General features: G+C 47.9%; 1 protein-coding gene across 1 annotated transcript in view; it reads left to right on the top strand.

The window, feature by feature from the left end:
- The window catches only part of Sytl3 (synaptotagmin like 3), a 75,944-nt gene that overhangs the window by 13,242 nt on the left and 44,497 nt on the right, over window positions 1–18,205 (top strand). Inside the window, exons 2-3 of the mRNA XM_028860316.2 lie at window positions 2,428–2,989; window positions 5,650–5,868. Of these exons, the coding sequence (XP_028716149.1) occupies window positions 2,880–2,989; window positions 5,650–5,868 (329 nt within the window). The 5' untranslated portion in view covers window positions 2,428–2,879. The remainder of the gene's footprint in view (window positions 1–2,427; window positions 2,990–5,649; window positions 5,869–18,205) is intronic.

Genomic DNA, 18,205 nt, shown 5'->3' on the forward strand with positions numbered 1-18,205 from the left:
ATGGCCGTGGCAGGCTTCTTGCTAACTGTTCTTTTATCTTAAATTAACCCATTTCTATAAATCTATACCTTGCCACGTGACTGGTGGCTAACCGGCGTCTTTACTTGCTGCTTCTCCTGGCGGTGGCTGCAGTGTCTCCTTCCTCAGCCTTCCACTTCCCAGAATTCTCCTCTCTCCTTGTCCCACCTACTTCCTGCCTGGCAACCTACTTCGTGCCTGGTCACTGGCCATCAGTGTTTTATTTATATAAAGCAATATCCACAGCACTTAACCACTGAGAAACCTCTCCAGACCCTAGTTCCACTAATCTTTAACTAAAATTTAGCATTTTCTTCTATTATGAATATAAGAAAAAGCCAAGGTAAAATCAGCCAAACCTGTAACCTTGTTCCCAATAGAAATCACAAGTATTTTCCTATGACGCCATGTTCCATAGATATCTCAAAGCATTGTTTATATCATTGCCACTTTGACATTATGCTACTCATTAAATAACTGCCAGACCTTAATTATCTCATGTATTAATAAATACACACACTACTATGTAACAATTTTTGAATAGTTCCGTGTGATCAATTTCTTTTATAACCCAATGTACTTTATTTTATGCATTGAGATACAGAGACCTCCCCAGACTACTGATGAAGAAGAGTTAAGAGCATTTGTTGAGAGAGAAGGATGCCATAGCGTCTGTTGCTTATCATTCATGAATTTAAAAGGGGTGTAGCTGCCGAAGTACTGAAAGGACTCCTTATTACTAAGGGATCCACTAGGCTGGAAAATTAAAATGGCATTACAGAAAGCATACTGCTTGAACCATCTATGTGTTCTTACTAGATGGATGAATGCAGAATCTTTTGACTTGAACTAAACAGAAACAAGGCCTGATGCCTAATGATGCTCATGGTGCTATTACAGGACATAAATAATTGATAAGTTGAGGTTGCTGTAGTTACTCACATTCCCCTAATTGGTTACATTTTTTTTTTTTGAGTTTTGACAATACTTGTAAAAATAATAGCCAACAGCTGAGGCCGTCCTTCCTTCTAATGTATTTTCAATTAAGATGATGTAAAGTTTGCCATGTGCTCAGTAAAGACGCTTCAGTCAGCAATTATATAACATATATATACATATATATATACATACATATATATATACATACATAAAAAAAAAAAAATAAATATATATATATATATATATGCCCAATAAGATTATTTCTGAGATGGGAAATTCTTGCCTTGTTCAGTATTTTTGTGATGGTTTTGATAAGAGTGTGGCTGGGATAGCACATACTATATGTGCGTGGACGATAATTGATAAATGAACATGGTACATGTTCATGCATTGAACATAGTATTTTTTTTTACTTTTATTTTAATTCTGTGTGAGTGTGTGTTTGTGCATGGGAATGCCCACAGAAGCTGGAAGAAAGCTTTGGATTCCCTGGAGCTGGAGTTACAGGCAGTTGTGAGTTACCCAGTGTGGGTGCTGGGAACAATTTAAGTGCTCTTAACCACTGAGTCATCTCCACAGCCCCACCACACCACGTTTTTAGTGTGTGTGTGTGTGTGTGTGTGTGTGTGTGTGTGTGTGTGTGTGATGTATATTTGCTCCTGTGTGTGCAGGAACACACTTACAGAAGCCAGGTGACAACTCCAGCTGTTGTCCCTCAGACCACACACCTTGGTTTGGTTTTTTTTTTACAGACAGGGTCCTTGACTGGCATGGAACCAGTCATTTGGCTAAGTTTGCTGAGCAACAAGCCGGAGGGATCTGCCTGTCTCCGCCTCCCCAACACTTGGGTTAGAAGAGCAAGCCTCCTCCGTGCCCAGCACTTCTCCTTGGGTTCTGGGATTGCACTTGGACCCTCCTTCTTCCAAGGCAAACAGTCCACTCTGTGGCCTCCATGTTGTAAAATGTGTTCCACCAGGTTTGTCGTCTACTTTTAAAAGAAACTGGCCGCCAGGTAGTCTGCCAGGTTTTGTTGCTCGGACACCATACCCTTCACGCCGCTGGTTGCCTCATTTTCTCTGTGCTTGATCTGATCTTGTATGGTCTTGTTCATCACTCCAGGGGCAGTGAGCAATATCATACACACATCCAGATAGCCTGGTGTGCAGCAGGCTAGACCACCTGGGTCCCTGTAACTGAATTGGTGAACTCTAATGTTTGTGGTGACAGAATCATTGCCCATCTCTCGGGACATCAAACCGGGCTCCTTGTCCTCTCACAGCTGAAGATCCAACATTCTTGGTAGGAAAATCCAAGTGTGGAAATTATAAGAAGTGTTGGAAAGATGTCTTCTTTAATAACGTTTGAATCGCAGCCTAAAATGCAAAGCTGTGTCCTCAGAAGTGATGCCACAGAGGTGCTGGGCCAGGGCCACTAATGCTGGTTTTGTTTATTCTTTGTCTTTTCCAACAGGTTTTAAGGCTTCAAACAGGCTCGACTTTTGTTTGTCGCTTCTGCTGACCTGGACACAATTTTTTTTTTTTTTTTCTGGAGAAAGTTTTCTCTCCCCTTGCTATTTGTGAACTTCCTCAGGGTGGAGATCACTCGCGCTTTACAGAAATTATCTGCTCAGCAACCATGCATCATTTATAACAATCTCTGGCAAAACCTCAGAAAAAGATACGCTCTTGTCTCATCAGGCAGAGCCCAGTGAAAACACCCCTCGGGTGGCCGTGGGGCGGCCTCGCGGAGCTTGTTTCTCGGAGGGAGTATGACCCAGTTCGGAAGGAAGCGAGAGTCCCAAGTCAAACACGGTCACTGGTGAAACCAGAGAGGGCCTCGCTCCTGCAGGATCGAGGGAAGCAGCTGGACTCCGGCGTCTCCACAGGACGGTGGATCTCTTCTGTCCATCTCGGGGAGAGGAAATGGCGCATGAAGTGGACCTGGAGTCCTTCAAGGAGTTGGAACGGGAGGTCATTCTCGGGGTCCTCTACCGAGATCAGGCTGTTCAAAGCATGGAAGAGGAAAGGGTCCGGTAAGCCGTGCTTCGACCTGGGGCGGTCCTTATGGGGCTTGGCTTTTTCTGTTTGGAGCCATGGCTCGTCGGCTTCCTTGCGACTGCTAGCTCGGGACTGAACGTCTAACCCAGAAGGGTCCCAGTGAAGGGGTGGGGGCGAGGATTGTTTTCGCAATAGAACGAAATTAATTCCACAATTCTTTGGAAAGGGTGCCTTTGTGATATTTGCTCCTTGTGCGCTTGCCCACTTTGTGAGAATGATAGAGGCGCACCGGCAGGCTTCTGGCAGCCCCCTCAAGGAAAAACTTCCAGTTAGGCCCCCTCCGGTGTTTTCCGTGGTACCTGGAGGCACAAAGAAGGAGGGTCAGAAACAGAAAACCGGTGGAATCCATTTCTGCCTTTTCTCTTTGTTCACGTTTGCCTTGCGGCTGGCTTGGAAGGAGGGTGAACCTGCTTAGCCTGTTCCCTGACCCCCTCTATCAACAGAAGCTTCTTTTCTGGCCTGGCTGCTTGGTCTGAGGTTGCACGTACTGGCGGCTTTGGACGGCAGAACCGCCCACTGTTAGCTGGGAGCATTCCCTCTGTAAATACATGGCTTGTTTTTCAGAGTTCATGGGCACACCTGAAATCTCAGTACCCGGGAGGGAGAAACGGGAGGATTAGGGGTTCAAGGTCAGGGCTCGGGAGATGGCTCAGCCGTCAAGGGCACTTTTTGATCTTGCAGAGACCCTGGGTTCAATTTCCAGCATCCACATGGTGGCCCACAACCATCTGTAACTCCATCCCAGGGGGATCCAATGCCCTCTCTGGCCTCTGTGGAACCAGGCACTCATGTGGTGCACATATGCATACAGACAAAACACTCATACACATAAAATTGAAAGAAATCGAAATATTTTTTAATTAAAAAAAAGACAGTTCAAGATCACCTTTTAGCTATTAGGCATGTTTGAAAGTAAGCAGATGAATGATCGAGCATTTGCTTAGTGCGTAAGAAACCCTGTGGTCACTCCTAACACCAAGGAGGGGACAAGCCAATGTTTTTAAGAGGAGAACTTTTCTCGGAGTCACTAGAGAGATGACTTAGCAGTTAAGAGCACTGACTGCTCTTCGGAGGACTGGGGTTCGATTCCCAATACCCGTATGGTAGTTTACAACCCTTTGTAACTTCAGTCTCGGGGAACCGATGCCCTCTTCTGGCCTCCACAGGCACTGCAAGTCCGTGACGCTCTGACATCCATGCAGGTGAAAACACCCATATGCACAGAAAAACACCACACATGTAAAGTCAAATGTTTGAAGAGGGAGGGAAATTGTGTGATTAACCAAAGATACAAAGTTCTTTTTTTTTTAAATGTATACAGCATGTATGACTGCAGGCCAGAAGAGGGCGCCAGATCTCATTATAGATGGTCATGAGCCACCATGTGGTTGCTGGGAATTGAACTCAGGACCTCTGGAAGAGCAGTCAGTGCTCTTAACCTCTGAGCCATCTCTCCAGCCCTCCTTTATTTCTTTATTCATTCATTTATTTATCTCTCTATCTGAGACGAGATCTCTCTATACAGTCCTGGCTGCCCTGGAACTCCCTGTGTAGACCAGACTGACTTTGAACTCACAGCGATCTGCCTGCCTCTGTGTACTTCTGTGTTACAAATGCTGAGGGGTGTGTAAGCCGGGCGGTGGTGGCACATGCCTTTAATCCCAGCACTCGGGAGGCAGAGGCAGGCGGATCTCTGTGAGTTCGAGGCCAGCCTGGTCTACAGAGAGAGTTCCAGGATAGGCTCCAAAGCTACACAGAGAAACCTGTCTTGAAAAAAACTAAATAAAATAAAAAGGGGGGGGGAGTGTGTGTGTCACCACACCTGTTCCCTCCTTTATTTCAAACCCCCTTAAATATACTTGTAAACTCTAATTCATTGAAATAATACTAGGCCGAGAAAACGACTAAATGGTTCAAATCTCTTTGGTGATTTAAAGAGACAGTAGTTGGAGTAGTAACAGAGTCCGTGGATACTGGTGAGGAAGGTCCTGTTCTGAAAGGGTGAGCAGATCACAAACTGCCATCTTTTGTCATGTAATCCTCACAGCCACCATGGGAGATAAGGCGATGTTTCACAGAAAACCCCGAGCCGAGAGACCAGCTCATAGAGCCTTGGCAGATACCAAAGCCCTTTGCCTTATATGGCAGGTCTGTGAGGTCCCTGTCGGTAGTCCGCTGTCCATGTCTGTCTTAGTTTTATTTATGTTGCTATGATAAATCACCCGGACCAAAAAGCAGCTTAGGGGAGAAAGAGGTTTATTTTATCCTATGACCCCGGGTTACCACCCATTATTGTGGGGGAAGTCCAGGTAGGAAGTTCAAACAGCTTGTCACACCATCCACAGCCAAGAGCAGAGAGCAACCAATGCGTACGTGTGTGCTTGCTTGCCCGCCCAGCTCCATTTCCCCATTCTCACACAGTGTGCCCCTGCCTAGGGGATGGTGCCGCCCACAGCGGGCTGGTTCTTTCCACATCAATTAACTCCAGACACCTCCCACAGATAGGTCCACAGGTCAACCCGGTGTACACAATCCTTGTCGGGGCTCTTCCCAGGTGACTCAAGGCTATGCCAAGTTGGCAGTTATAGCCAACCCTCATACCACCCAATCCTTATTCAACTCCCTGGGTTTGCAGGAAACTGAGAACACACCTGCAGCATCTTCGGTGGAAAGGGGCAAAGAGCTCGAGCCGGGAATACCGGGAGAAGTGCTGTGCACGCTGCCAGAGGGCCCTGGGCCTGGTGCTGAACCGCGGGGCCGTGTGCCAGAGCTGCAGCTACCGCGTGTGCTCTGAGTGCCGCGTATTCCTGCGGAGGACTCGCACGTGGAAGTGCACAGTGTGCTTTGAGGACAGGTAAGCATGGCGGGTAGGGTGTGTATGTGAGTGTGTGTACACGAGCACACAGATGAGCGTTCTGTTCCTCCTCTGACCCAGGACGCAGGGATGGTCCAGAACCATCCTGGCTTCAAGCTCATCAGGTGTAGCCGTCATGCCCCAGTCATGAATAGATGCTTCCTGAAAGCATCATACCCAGTCATGAATAGATGCTTCCTGAAAGCATCATACCCAGTCATGAATAGATGCTTCCTGAAAGCATCATAGCCAGTCATCAATAGATGCTTCCTGAAAGCATCATAGCCAGTCATCAATAGATGCTTCCTGAAAGCATCATACCCAGTCTGATCCATAGATGCTTCCAGGCTGCCTAAGACAGAGCCACTTTCCTCTGCTTGGGAGGGAGATATCTTAATTAAAAAATGATTTTATTGCCAGGTGGTGGTAGCACACACCTTTAATCCATCCTGGCACTCAGAAAGCAGAGGCAGGCAGATCTCTCTCTCTCTCTTTTTTTTTCCCTGAGACAGGTGTATCTCTGGAAGGTCTACAAATTGATACAAGACCAGGCTGGCCTCGAACTTACAGAGGTCTGACTCCTGGGTGCTGGGATTAAAGCTGTGTGCCATTCATGTCCAGCCATAAAATGTATTTGGTGACTGATGATGTCCTGACTCAGAATTTTCAACAATTTATTTGGGCTTCTCGACTAGTGCCTTAGTCCTTTTCTTTTTAAAGATAGGGTCTCGTGAAGCCCAGACTGGCTTTAAACTCCATGTATGTAGCTGAGGCTGATCTTGAACTCCTGATCGTCCAGCCTCCACCAAGTGCTGACATTGCAGGGCCACTGTACACCCAGCCCAGTGCCTCGGTGTCCTTAGACCTTATCCCCCTCAGGAAAAGTGGCAGGGGATGAGAGCAGGAAGGTAAGGAGGGTGCTGAGCCGCTTTCTCGGAGAGCGTTTGGAAGGAAGTGGGCTCATATACACAAATAGATGGTGACTCTTGGTTATATACTGAGTCTGCATCCATTTTAATTATTTGATGTTGAGGGTTTTAAACTTTTTTATGTGTGTTTTACATTCATGTATGTTTGTGCCCCACATGCATGCCTGGTGCCCAGTAGACCAGAAGAGGATGCTGCATCCCCTGGAACTGGAGTTAGAGATGGTTATGAGCCACCATGTGGATGCTGGGAATTGAACCCAGGTCTTCAGGAAGAGCAGCCAGTGCTCTTAACTAGTGAGCCATCTCTCACGACGCATTTTTGTTTGGTTTGGTTTGGTTTTGAGACAGGGTCTCTCTACATAGCTCTGGTTGGCCTGGAACTCTCTATGTAGACCAAGCTGGCCTGGGACTCAGAGATCCACCCGCCTCTGCCTCTAAGTGCTGGGACTAAAGGTGTGCGCCACAGCACCTGGTTGATGGTGAGGCTTTTAAACACAGAAGTGGTGTTTTTGAACAAGTCATTTTGAAACTTAGCACAGTTGACCTGGAGTCCCCCTGTCCCAAGTGAGAGCAGGTCATAGGTTCTTTGAGACATGGAAGGGCACACCCACTTGAAGGAAGAGCACACAGAGAGAGTACCACAGGACTTACAGGAAGAGGGAAGTGTGAGGCAGATTGAAATCTGTGAATGAATTTGAAGATGTGAATCTGGAGAGTGGCCAGAGACTTGGGTCTGAAAGTAACCTGTAGTATCATTGCTCATGCTGGAGGGGACCCTAGAACAGACCATGGGAGATCCGGACACAGAGCAGCATTGAAGTTGGCTTTCCTTCCTAAACCAGGAGGGCTGTCTGCCTGCTACCCTGACAACAGATCCGAACACAGAGCAGCATTGAAGCTGCTTCCTTCCTAAACCAGGAGGGCTGTCTGCCTGGCCACCCTGACCCTGGTTACCCTGACAGCAATGCCAGATTTCCTGTCCCTTGCAAGGCTGAATGTACATCCCTCCCTCGGCAATGTGCAAGTGGCTCCGCCCTCTCTGTTTGAACCACTCCCTTCCTTTGGCCAGAGCGCCACATCTGTCTCCCCGTTCTGGATCGGTTGCCCCCCTTTCTTGGGCTTGCTGGAGTCACTGTCCTTCCGGCTTTTCTTTTCTTTTCTTTCTTTTTTTTTTTTTTTTTTTTTTTTTTTTTCGAGACAGGGTTTCTTTGTGTAGCTTTGGAGTCTCTCCTGGAACTCATTCTGTAGCCCAGGCTGGCCTCGAACTCACAGAGATCCACCTGCCTCTGCCTCCCGAGTGCTGGGATTAAAGGCGTGCACCAGCACCGCCCGGCCCTTCTGGCTTTTCTTAGAGAAAAACGTGGGCCTGGAGAAGGGATGGATTCCGAGCCATCTCTAGACAGGTCCAAGGACTTTCTCCCCCACTCAGCCAGCCACCTGGCTTTGATGTCCACATCAACCCTAATCAAGGAAATAATGAACGCTTAGCAATGTTTTCCCATCCAATAGTTAACGGCAAACTAAAAATCATAACAGAGGGTCTGGGCTGAGGCAGTCTCCTAGGGAGGGCACTGTGTTGAAATCTCTGCCCTACACGGCATCATGCCCGACATTGTAACTTGACCCACTCAATACACAAAACGTCGTTTCTGTAACCCCCAGCTTCCTTATTTCGAAATGAGGATGTTTTTCAAAATACCTGTGATAGTTGCGTCACCCCAGGTAGACTCGTGAAGGAAGCCGCGTTAGAAGAACCAAAGCGGGTTTACAGTGACTCAGGCTTTCTCTCACCCCACTCTGCCCACTTCGCACTCCCCACTCCCGTCTCCAGCTTTGTCCCCACGGGGCCACCGTCCAGTTTCTGGGCTGCATCAATCCTGAGCCCTTGCTGAGCTTAACTGCCCCCCCCCCCATATCACAGAGTGGGACCTGGGAACGGGTCTTAAGTCCATTCATGTTTCTTTCCCCTACTTTTCCCTCAGTAAAAAAAAAAATAAGAACTGGATGAGGAAAGTAGGTTTTTCAAATCAAGGAAGAGGGAGGCTTGGAGGTACCAATGAAAAGTGTACGAAGAAGGGCCAGAGCGGTGGACTTCTGTGAGTTCCAGGACAGCCAGGAGGACTACATATGGAGACCCCTCTTTTTAAAGAACGACATACAATTTAGATTCCTGCCGAGCAAAAGGCCTGTGTCGTGTGCTGGCTGGGGCTGCTGGGGCCCCAGGAGACATTTGGCAGACAGCATCTTCCTTCAGGGCAAGGTTTCTCTTGGAGACCTGCCTGGTGCTGAGAGCCCCAGAGCTCAGGGCAGGGAAAGATGAGGGAGCCAGGCTGACTCAGTTGGCAGTGACCCCCGGACCATCACGGTGGGAGAATACTTTCAAGCCTTCTTTAAAGCACACCTTAGAGTGGCTACTACTGCTGTTCACACTTCAGAGCGGATGCTGAAGCACAGGACGATGTAAAGTAGTGTAGAGCCTGGAGCCCAGGCTCCCCTTCTTCATTCCTGGCCTGCCTGCTGGACTTGTCCTGGGAAGCCAGCCTCCTAAGAGGCACATGGAAAGCCTCTGTGCCAGGCCACGGGGATTGGTGTTGAAGCTCATACTCTTTGCTCTACAGCCACAGCCAAAGGTCCGTGGCTGTGTGGTCTGCTGGCCTGAAGAAGTGGAAGACAGTGATAAGTGAGCAACAGGAACTGGGTCTGGAAGTGTGGGTGTGTAATTGCACTTTTTCCAGAAGCTGAGGTATGGGGGTCACAAGTTCAAGGCTTGCCTGGGCTGTAGAGCGAGTGTGAGACCAGCCTTGGGGGCTTGTGCCACGGCTAACCATGCAAGGCCAACAACTTAGTAAGGCCTGTCTCAATGTGAAAAATAAGAATGGCGGTGACAGAGTGTTAGCCTAGTATGTTCACAGCCTTCGGTCAGCACCCAGTGCAACTTTTAAAAAGTGTAGTAAAAACGCTGTTGCAATGCAGGAGGCGGATGGCAGGGATGATAGGGAACTTGAGGGGTCATTCAAAAGGGGGCTGGGCTCTAGTGAGCCAAGGAAGGAAGGAGGAGGCATGGTCCTGAGTCTGTCAGGTCGCCTGGCTTGTAGAGGTGGATTGTAGGGTATCGGAAAGCAGAAGGAAATGGAGAAGTGAGGAGGCAACAGGAAGACTTCTGTAGACAAAGACAAGGTAGAAAGGACTTAAGAGGGTCTGGTCCATCTGTTGGAAGTTGCTTTCCGGAGTGAGGAAGGATGTATGGTCGTCAGCAGGAGCTGATGAGAAGGGGTGATTCTAGAGAGAGGGGATTGACTCCAGGTGGAGAGAGGCGATTCCAATGGGAGGGGCCGATTCCCAAGGAAGAGCCAAATGCCTTGGGAAGCGTGTGATTTCAACAGTAAAGGTGATCCTATGAAAGGAGGTGTGTTGTTGGGGGTTTTACTCTTTCTTGGGGACCCACCACCCAGCTCCCAAATGAATCACATACAGAGGCTTATTCTTGATTATGAATGCCTGGCCTTAGCTTGGCTTATTTCTAGTCAGCTTTACTTAACTTTAAATTATCCTGTCTACCTTTTGCCTCTGGGCTTTTCCTGTTCTGTTATTTCTGTAAATCTTACTCCATGGCTTGCTGGTGCTGGTGCTGGGTGGCTGGGTGGCTGGGGTGGTGCTGGGTGCTGGTGCTGGGTAGCTGGGTGGCTGGCCCCTGGAGTCCTCCTCTTTCTCTTGCTCCTTATTCTCCATCTCTTTTCCTCTTCCCAGATTTCTCCCTCTATCTATTCTCTCTGCTCTCCAGCCCTGCCCATCCTTTCTCCTGCCTCACTATTGGCTGCTCAGCTCTTTATTAGACCATCAGGTGTTTTAGACACGCACAGTAACACAGCTTCACAGAGTTAGACAAATACAACATAAACAAAAGTAACACACCTTAAAGTGATATTCCTTAACAGGGGTGGTTCCCCGGGGAGAGGTGATACTGTAGACTAGGGTACCCACAGTTAAAAGGGGGTGATTTCAGTCACAGGAACACATGTGAGCAGAAGGAAGCAGTGTGAGTGAGCAGCGGCACTAACCCTTGGTTTTTGGTTGACGTAGTCAGTTCTGCCGTGAAGTGGTCCAAGGTAACAACTGTGGACACGTCAAGGAAGCTAAGCTGCCGCGATTTGCTCTGATTTTCCCCCTTGAGAACAGTATAAGAAGTGAGATCAAATCCCTCGCACCTGAAAGAAGCCTGCTCACTTGTCTAAAGCAGATTTCTGAGGAGTTCCTCTTGGGCCGACCTTCCTCCTCAAACTGTTTGCTTTTGTCTACTGATTTGTAATTGTCTGGGACTGTAAGAAGCCATTTATTCTTTGGGTATTTGTGAGTTCACACTCTCTGCTTCTTCAGGGTCTTTCGTGGTGTTGGGAATGGAACCCAGGGTTACATGCATACACTTTTGTCCCCCTGCTAACAGAGCTCAAACCTAGAACCTCAAGCATGTTGATCAAGGCCTCCACCACTGAGGTACACCCTCCAGAAGTTGCATGCCTGCCGTCTCAAGGGGCACTTGCTCCTGCTTCACACTGGGAGTGGGCAGTCGGCCATCAGAAAGTCAGTGAGCCACGGAGCTGCACCCCAGCCCCATAGGACCAGGGACAGCCCTGGCTGGATATGGCCAAAGAGCAAATCCTGTTTGCTTAAAGCATTATGGGAATTGTTTTACTTAGAAAGCAAACAAAAACTCTATTGTGTGTGTGTGTAGGGGGGGGGGTTCTCATGCACGAACTTTGTAGATGACAATGTCTTGCTAAATACCAAGCTTCTGCTTGGACTGGATAGATTCAAACCTGAAACTCGGGGAGTTACACAAGTTTGAAAGTATTTGAATAATAAGTGTGTCCTGGGATTTTTATAGAACTGGAGCCAAGTGTCTTAGTCAGGGTTACTATAGCTGCGATGAAACCCCATGACCAAAGCAAGTTGGGAGGAAAGGGTTTGTTTGTCTTACACTTTCACAGCTCTGTTTGTTCATCAAGGAAGTCGGGACAGGAACTCAAACAGGGGAGGATCCTGGAGGCAGGAGCTGATGTGGAGGCCACGAGGGGTGCTGTTTAGTAGCTTGCTCAGCCTGCTTTCTTTATAGAACCCAGGACCACCAGCCCAGGGATGGCCCCACCCACAGTGGGCTGAGCCCTCCCCATCCATCACTAATTAGGAAAATGCCCTACAGGCTTGCTTACAGCCTGATCTTAGGGAGGCGTTTTCTCAACTGAGGCTCCCTCCTCTCAGATGACTTTAGCTTGTGTCAAGCTGACAAAAAAAGTAGCTGGTGTCGGGCGGTGGTGGCGCACGCCTTTAATCCCAGCACTCGGGAGGCTGAGGCAGGTGGATCTCTGTGAGTTCGAGGCCAGCCTGGGCTACAGAGTGAGTTCCAGGACAGGCTCCAAAGCTACACAGAGAAACCCTGTCTCAAAAAACCAAAAACAAAACAAACAAACAAACAAAAAAAACTAGCTGGCACCCTGAGTCTGAGATGGAAAGTTCCAGATTGCAGCAGATGCTCCTGATGTTTTAGGAGTCTGTTTCAGATTGCTCAAATGTCCCGGATGTACCATCCCTGATGCCAGTGGAGTTTGAGTGAGTTCAGTTGAAAGTTGACCCTGGTTGACCCTGGGCATCTGATTACCACGCTCTCAGGTTACCCCTTATAGAGAAGAAATGATTGGCACAAGATTCTGGAGTTTATTAGAAGGGATTCTATTTGGTTTGAAATACTTTTTCCTTTTTGATGTGTGCATGTACATGCATGTGTGGGCATGCATGTGTGTGCATGTGCATGTGTGTGAATGCATGTGTGGGCATGTATGTGTGGGCATGCATGTGTGGGCTTGCGCATGTGAAGGGCAGGAATTGATGCCAGTCGTCTTTCTCCACCTTATATGTGGAGACAGGGATCTCTCACCTGAAACCAGAGCTCATAAACTCAGCTATTCCAGTCAGCTTTCTTCCAGCCTGGATTCCCTCTCTCTACCTTCTGTGTTCTGGGATTATAGGTGGAAACATCACACCCACCCAGTATTTACATGGGTGATGGGCACTGAACTCCTGTACTCTGGCTTTTTTGTGACAAGTACTGAGCCCTTGATTAAATTACTTTTTAGATTAGGATTTGGGGAACTGAGGGCCTCGACCATGCTAGGCAAGTGCTCCCTCACTGGCTAGAATGCCCACCATTTTATTTGTTTATTTTTACATTTTGAGCCAAGGTTTCCTCAAGATGCCTCACCTGGCCTTGGACTTGCTCTGTAGACCAGGCTTGAGCTTCTCATTCCCCTGCATCAGCCTCTCCCATAGGGAGTCCACATCTGCATCACCAGACCCTGCTAGGTTGGGAGTTGGATTGGATGTAAATGTGTTCTTACAAAATGGAATATTGTGTTTTCTGCATGGCACGAGAGGACTTTTATTGAAAAATCAAATGTTTTTTTTTTTTTTATATTTATTTATTTATTTATTTATTTTTTGAGACAGGGTTTCTCTGTGTAGCTTTGTGCCTTTCCTTGAACTCGCTTTGGAGACCAGGCTGGCCTCGAACCACAGAGATCTGCCTGCCTCTGCCTCCCGAGTGCTGGGACTAAAGGCGTGAGCCACCACCGCCCGGCTATTTTTATTTTTATTTTTTTAATTTTTATTTTTCAAATGTTATTTTAACAAAGGCCCAACAAATATGTTTCCTATTGAAGTAAAACTTCCCGGAGTTTAGAAAAATCTCTAAATTACAGACTAACCCTCAGTATTTCCATAATTTCATTGTTTAGACAAAATCCTGAATTACAACTTTCAGTCCACAAAGACAGATAACCCACTGAGAGAGTGAAATACTTCACATCTGCTGTTGTTGGCGAGCGAGGTGCTTCTGTGACGAGAGGACAGGCCTTCTGGAAGACCGAGGAAAGTGACGGCCGAGAGTGTCCAAGCAAGGCTTTCCCTCGGTTCTGAGACTAGAGTTCACTTCCCTCACTGCCCATCTTCTGTTCCGAACTTGATAGGCTTTTATCTAAAGCTCACCTTTAACTCTGCGGATGGAAATGGCGTTTGTGTATGCTGCTTGGGGGCGGTGTGCTGGGGGTGGAACCCAGGGATTTTTGTGAGCTAACAAGTCTCCAGATCTGTGTGTTTCTCATGCTACATAAACAAGTCAGATATGTTGTGTAAAGTATCTCATATAGCCAGACATTAGCCAGGAAGAATTCCTAACAGGCAGTGTTAAGTCTAGTCCTGGAGCTATGGCACATGCCATTTCATGTGGACTATGTTTCTCGGCTGAAGAACAGGGAAATTAGTTACAGGATTATGATATTTTATTCGAGTACAAAAAGAGAGTAAAGAGTCTTAATATTCTTTTTTTTTTTTTTTTTTTTTTTTTTTTTTTTTTTTTTTTTTTTTTTTGATCATTGTACAGGCTGCTCGAATCAAGAGATGTGTCTGTCGATGCTGATTAAGTGCAAGAGTGAGTCTTAATATTCTTTGAAGTCTTGAAGCCCAAGCAGAGAGTGAAAATGCAGAAAATGACAGAATGCTTTTGTGTGTCTGACTTGGGAGGGTGCATGTTTGTGTATGTGTGAGTGTCTGTATGTCTAAGCAAAGGCACGTGTGTGCCATGGTACACGTTGGAACTCAGAGGACACAGCCTTAGATGTTGGTCCTCACCTTCCACCTTTTTATTTTAAATGTTTGTTTTTAATTGTGTATGTTTAGGGTATGTGCACATATATATGTTGGTGCCCTCAGAGGCCAGGGACATCAGATCCCTTGGGAGCCGGAGTTACAGACAGTTGTGAGCTGCCTGATGTGAGTGCTGGGATCCGAACCCGGATCCTCTACTAGAACAGGCTGCACTCAGAACTGCGGAGCCAGCTCTCCAGGCCTGTCTTCCACCTTCGTCTGAGACGGGATTTCTTTGACGTTCACCACTGTGCATGCCAGGGTAGCTGGCCTTCGAGCTCCTGAGAATTCCGCCTCCTCTCATCTGGCCGTTCCTGGAATTGCAGGCTCCTGCTGTCACATCTAACTTTATGTGGGGTCTAGAGATCCGAACTCAGATCCTGAGACTTGTGACACTGACTGTGTCCACTGAGCTCAGCACTGGAATACTTTTTTGGTGCTTACTAAAGAAAGCACATTGTTGAGACAGGGCCTTAGTAGGTAGTTCAGGCTGGTCTCAAACTCACAATTCTCCTGCCTCCACCTCTTGAGTGGTAGGACTAGCAGGCTCATGCCAGCATCCCCAGAAAGAGAATGCTTCCATGCAGTTGTGTACATCATTCTTGTGGAAGGTCGGGCTCATTCTGTGGTCAGCACTTGATTGCAGTTCTTGCCTTTAAAACCCTTTGGAGAATTAGTGAGCTTTTTATTTTATGATGTCTTTGGTTTGTACTCTCGGTAGTCATCTGCTTACTTCAGCTGGAGCCCGTCACCATCCAGGAGGCAGTTTATCCGGGCTGGCACTTTACATGGTAATCAGGTCAAGTGCTACCCTGGTGTGCACTCAAGGTCACAGAGGGCTGGAGTTGAGAGTCTGGACAGCTGGGTGGGGGTGGTTATTTCTGCACATTATGCTTTGATAAGGATTTCCATAATAACGTATGCATGTCCGCAAGACAGACCAGAGTGTATTTCCAAACCAGCAAACGTCATACACGACGTGCTGATTTCAGATGACTCAGCTCCCGCCCCGGTCCATTGATACACAGCTATTTCAGTACTGTCTTGAATGAACCTCTTTTATTTTGCAGAAAGAGGGCTGCCCTGGGGTTCCTGTCCAGTCATACAGCTGACCTTAGGCTGCTATGTTCTGAAGTCCCGCCTATGCTGAAGTGCTTCGGTGGCGGTCGGATTAGATTCTGGAATTTCTTTTGATTCAAATGCATACTTACCGGTTTTCAGAAACCAACAATGTGCCCTTTTCCTAAGAAAGCAGTTGGGTCTGCCAGTTTTCTCATAACTGCCTGCTCTCCACACGGTTACCCATAATTACCCGGAAGACTGCATTTCCCAAGCCAATGGACTTGAGTGTGCCTTCCAGGGGCTTCCCCACGTGTGGTGACCTCACTGGCTTTCTAATCCTGGGTCTTGTCCTTTTAAACAGAAATTCAATAAATGCCTCCTTGTCTTCTAGAATGTAATATTACAGAGACATCTGAAGGAGTTTTATCACTTGCTGTTTACGCTCTAGAAATATCCCATCTTAGTTAGGGTTTCTATTGCTGTGAAGAGATACCATGACCATGGCAACTCTTATAAAGAAAAACATTTAATTGGGCTGGCTTACAATTTCAGAGGTTCAGTCCAGTACCAGCATGGTGCAACATGGTGGCATGCTGGCAGACATGGTGCTGGAGAAGGAGCTGAGAGTACTACATCTTGACCTGTAGACAACAGGAAGTTATCTGAGACACAGGGCATGGCTTGAGCATACGAGATCTCAAAGCCCACCTCCATAGTGACACACTCCCTCCAACAAGACCACATCTCCTAATAGTGCCACTCCCCACGAGTTTATGGGGGCCATTACATTCAAACTCCCACAGGCCCCCTTCCCAGTCCTTACAGTTAAAAAGTGTCTGGGAAAGGGGGTCTTTCCTCTTGATCTTTATGGACCAAGGGGCACACTTTTGAACTCTTGGTTTTTCAGCCTCTTGAATTTGCCCATTTCTAAGCCAACATTTTCTTCTCTTCAGTTTGATTACCACCCCCCTTCTTTTCTTTCGCTAGGGATTGACCTTATTGCCTTGCACATGCTAGGCCAGTGCTCCACCAGCTACAGCCCCAGCCTGGAGAATAATAATTCTTAGTGAGCAGCTTGGCTTCACACTCCATTTGTGTTATATTCTCTTCCGAATTTCTGTCTTTTCCTTCTTTTGTGTTCCGGGAAAGCAGCTGAACTGAGCCTCAGTCGGGACTTAGCTGATTTGGTTCTGCCTCCCCCCTCCTCCCCCACCAGACAGGGTTTCTCCGTGTAGCCCTGGCTGTCCTGGAACTCGCTCTGTAGACCAGGCTGGCCTCGAACTCAGAGATCTGCCTGCCTCTGTCTCCCAAGTGCTGGGATTAAAGGCATTTGCTGCCACTGCCCGCTGGTTCTGCCTTTTATTGGGCGTCAACAGGGCTCCCTGTGCGTGGGTCTGGTCAGTGTCCTAACCCCCCCACACACACACACACACACTGTCCCCTGCACTCTGCCCTGTGTCTCCTCGCTCTGGCCTGATTTCCTGCTGCAGTTTGGGGTTCTTTTGTGCAGAAGCAACAGCCATGTTTCTGAAAGCCGCTTCCCGTGAGTGCTTTCTAGTTGCCATGGTGACACTTGCTCAGCATGGTTCCCCTGGTCTTGCAGGCTCCACGGATATTGCCTGTGGCATTTTGTCAGCTGCTCTTTGCTGTCTCCTCAAGACCTCTGGGTGAGGGCTGTGCCAATAGTGAGTGCTTCCTGCCTGGTGCTCAGTCCCTTTGGTAACCCCCCCGCTTGAGGGCACCCTGCTACTGGCCTCTATCCACTTTGGATCCCACCTCCTCCTTTCTTCCCAGGGTGCTCCCTGGAGAGGCAGGGATATTCATTTACTCAACAGTACACTGTGCTGGGACCTGTGAGTGTGCCTCTGGTTGTGATGGACAGGGGGCCTGGGGAAGGGACATGGGGAATGTTTACAGGAAGGGTTGATAGCAGCCTGATAAAATCATTGCTTTATCTCCGTCACAAGTCCCCACTCTGCTCATAGTTGCCTAGGATTTAATCACAAACATCTGTCTGTTTTCCTGTGCCAACGTTGAAAGCAGATCAGCTGGGCTTGTGGACAGACAAAACAAACCCACACTACTTTGCTTCGCCACTGCAAAGCATCTTAGCTGCAGGGTTGTTTGAAGGCAAGTTTTTAACGGTGAATGCAGTCCGCTCTCAGCAGGAGTTAGAGGCCGGACCGGCCCACGCAGGAAACCTGTTGCTCTGTTTCACTGCAGTCCATTGCTTAATCCGGAATTCTTGCATCTTGAGCATCTGGCAAGTCACCAGGGTCTCTTTGGGGTGTCCTTCAGGCTTCTTCGCCCTCAGGGCTTTAGTCAGAGAGCAGACCTGCAGGGATGCGCAGCTTCAGGCAGTCAAAGAATTCTGAAGACGCAGATCCACTCATCTTCCACCTTTTGTCAGCTAAACCGTGGAATCACCTTCAGCATCTGGAGGTGGAGAGGGACATCACATCCACCTTCTCGGCGCATAAAGCATAAATGTAACTGCGTCCCCACTGCAGATGTAGCGGTCTGATGCACAGCGAAGATGTGTCCCTACATGTCTATTTAGTTCGCTGCTTGCTCGTAGTCATGAGGTCACAACAGCCTTCTGCTAAGTTCCTCCGGCCTCCTCCATAGCAAACATCTGTGCTGGAATTTGCAAA

The sequence above is a fragment of the Peromyscus leucopus genome, chromosome 8a, assembly GCF_004664715.2.
Source record: "Peromyscus leucopus breed LL Stock chromosome 8a, UCI_PerLeu_2.1, whole genome shotgun sequence".
In the NCBI taxonomy this organism is placed as follows: domain Eukaryota; kingdom Metazoa; phylum Chordata; class Mammalia; order Rodentia; family Cricetidae; genus Peromyscus; species Peromyscus leucopus.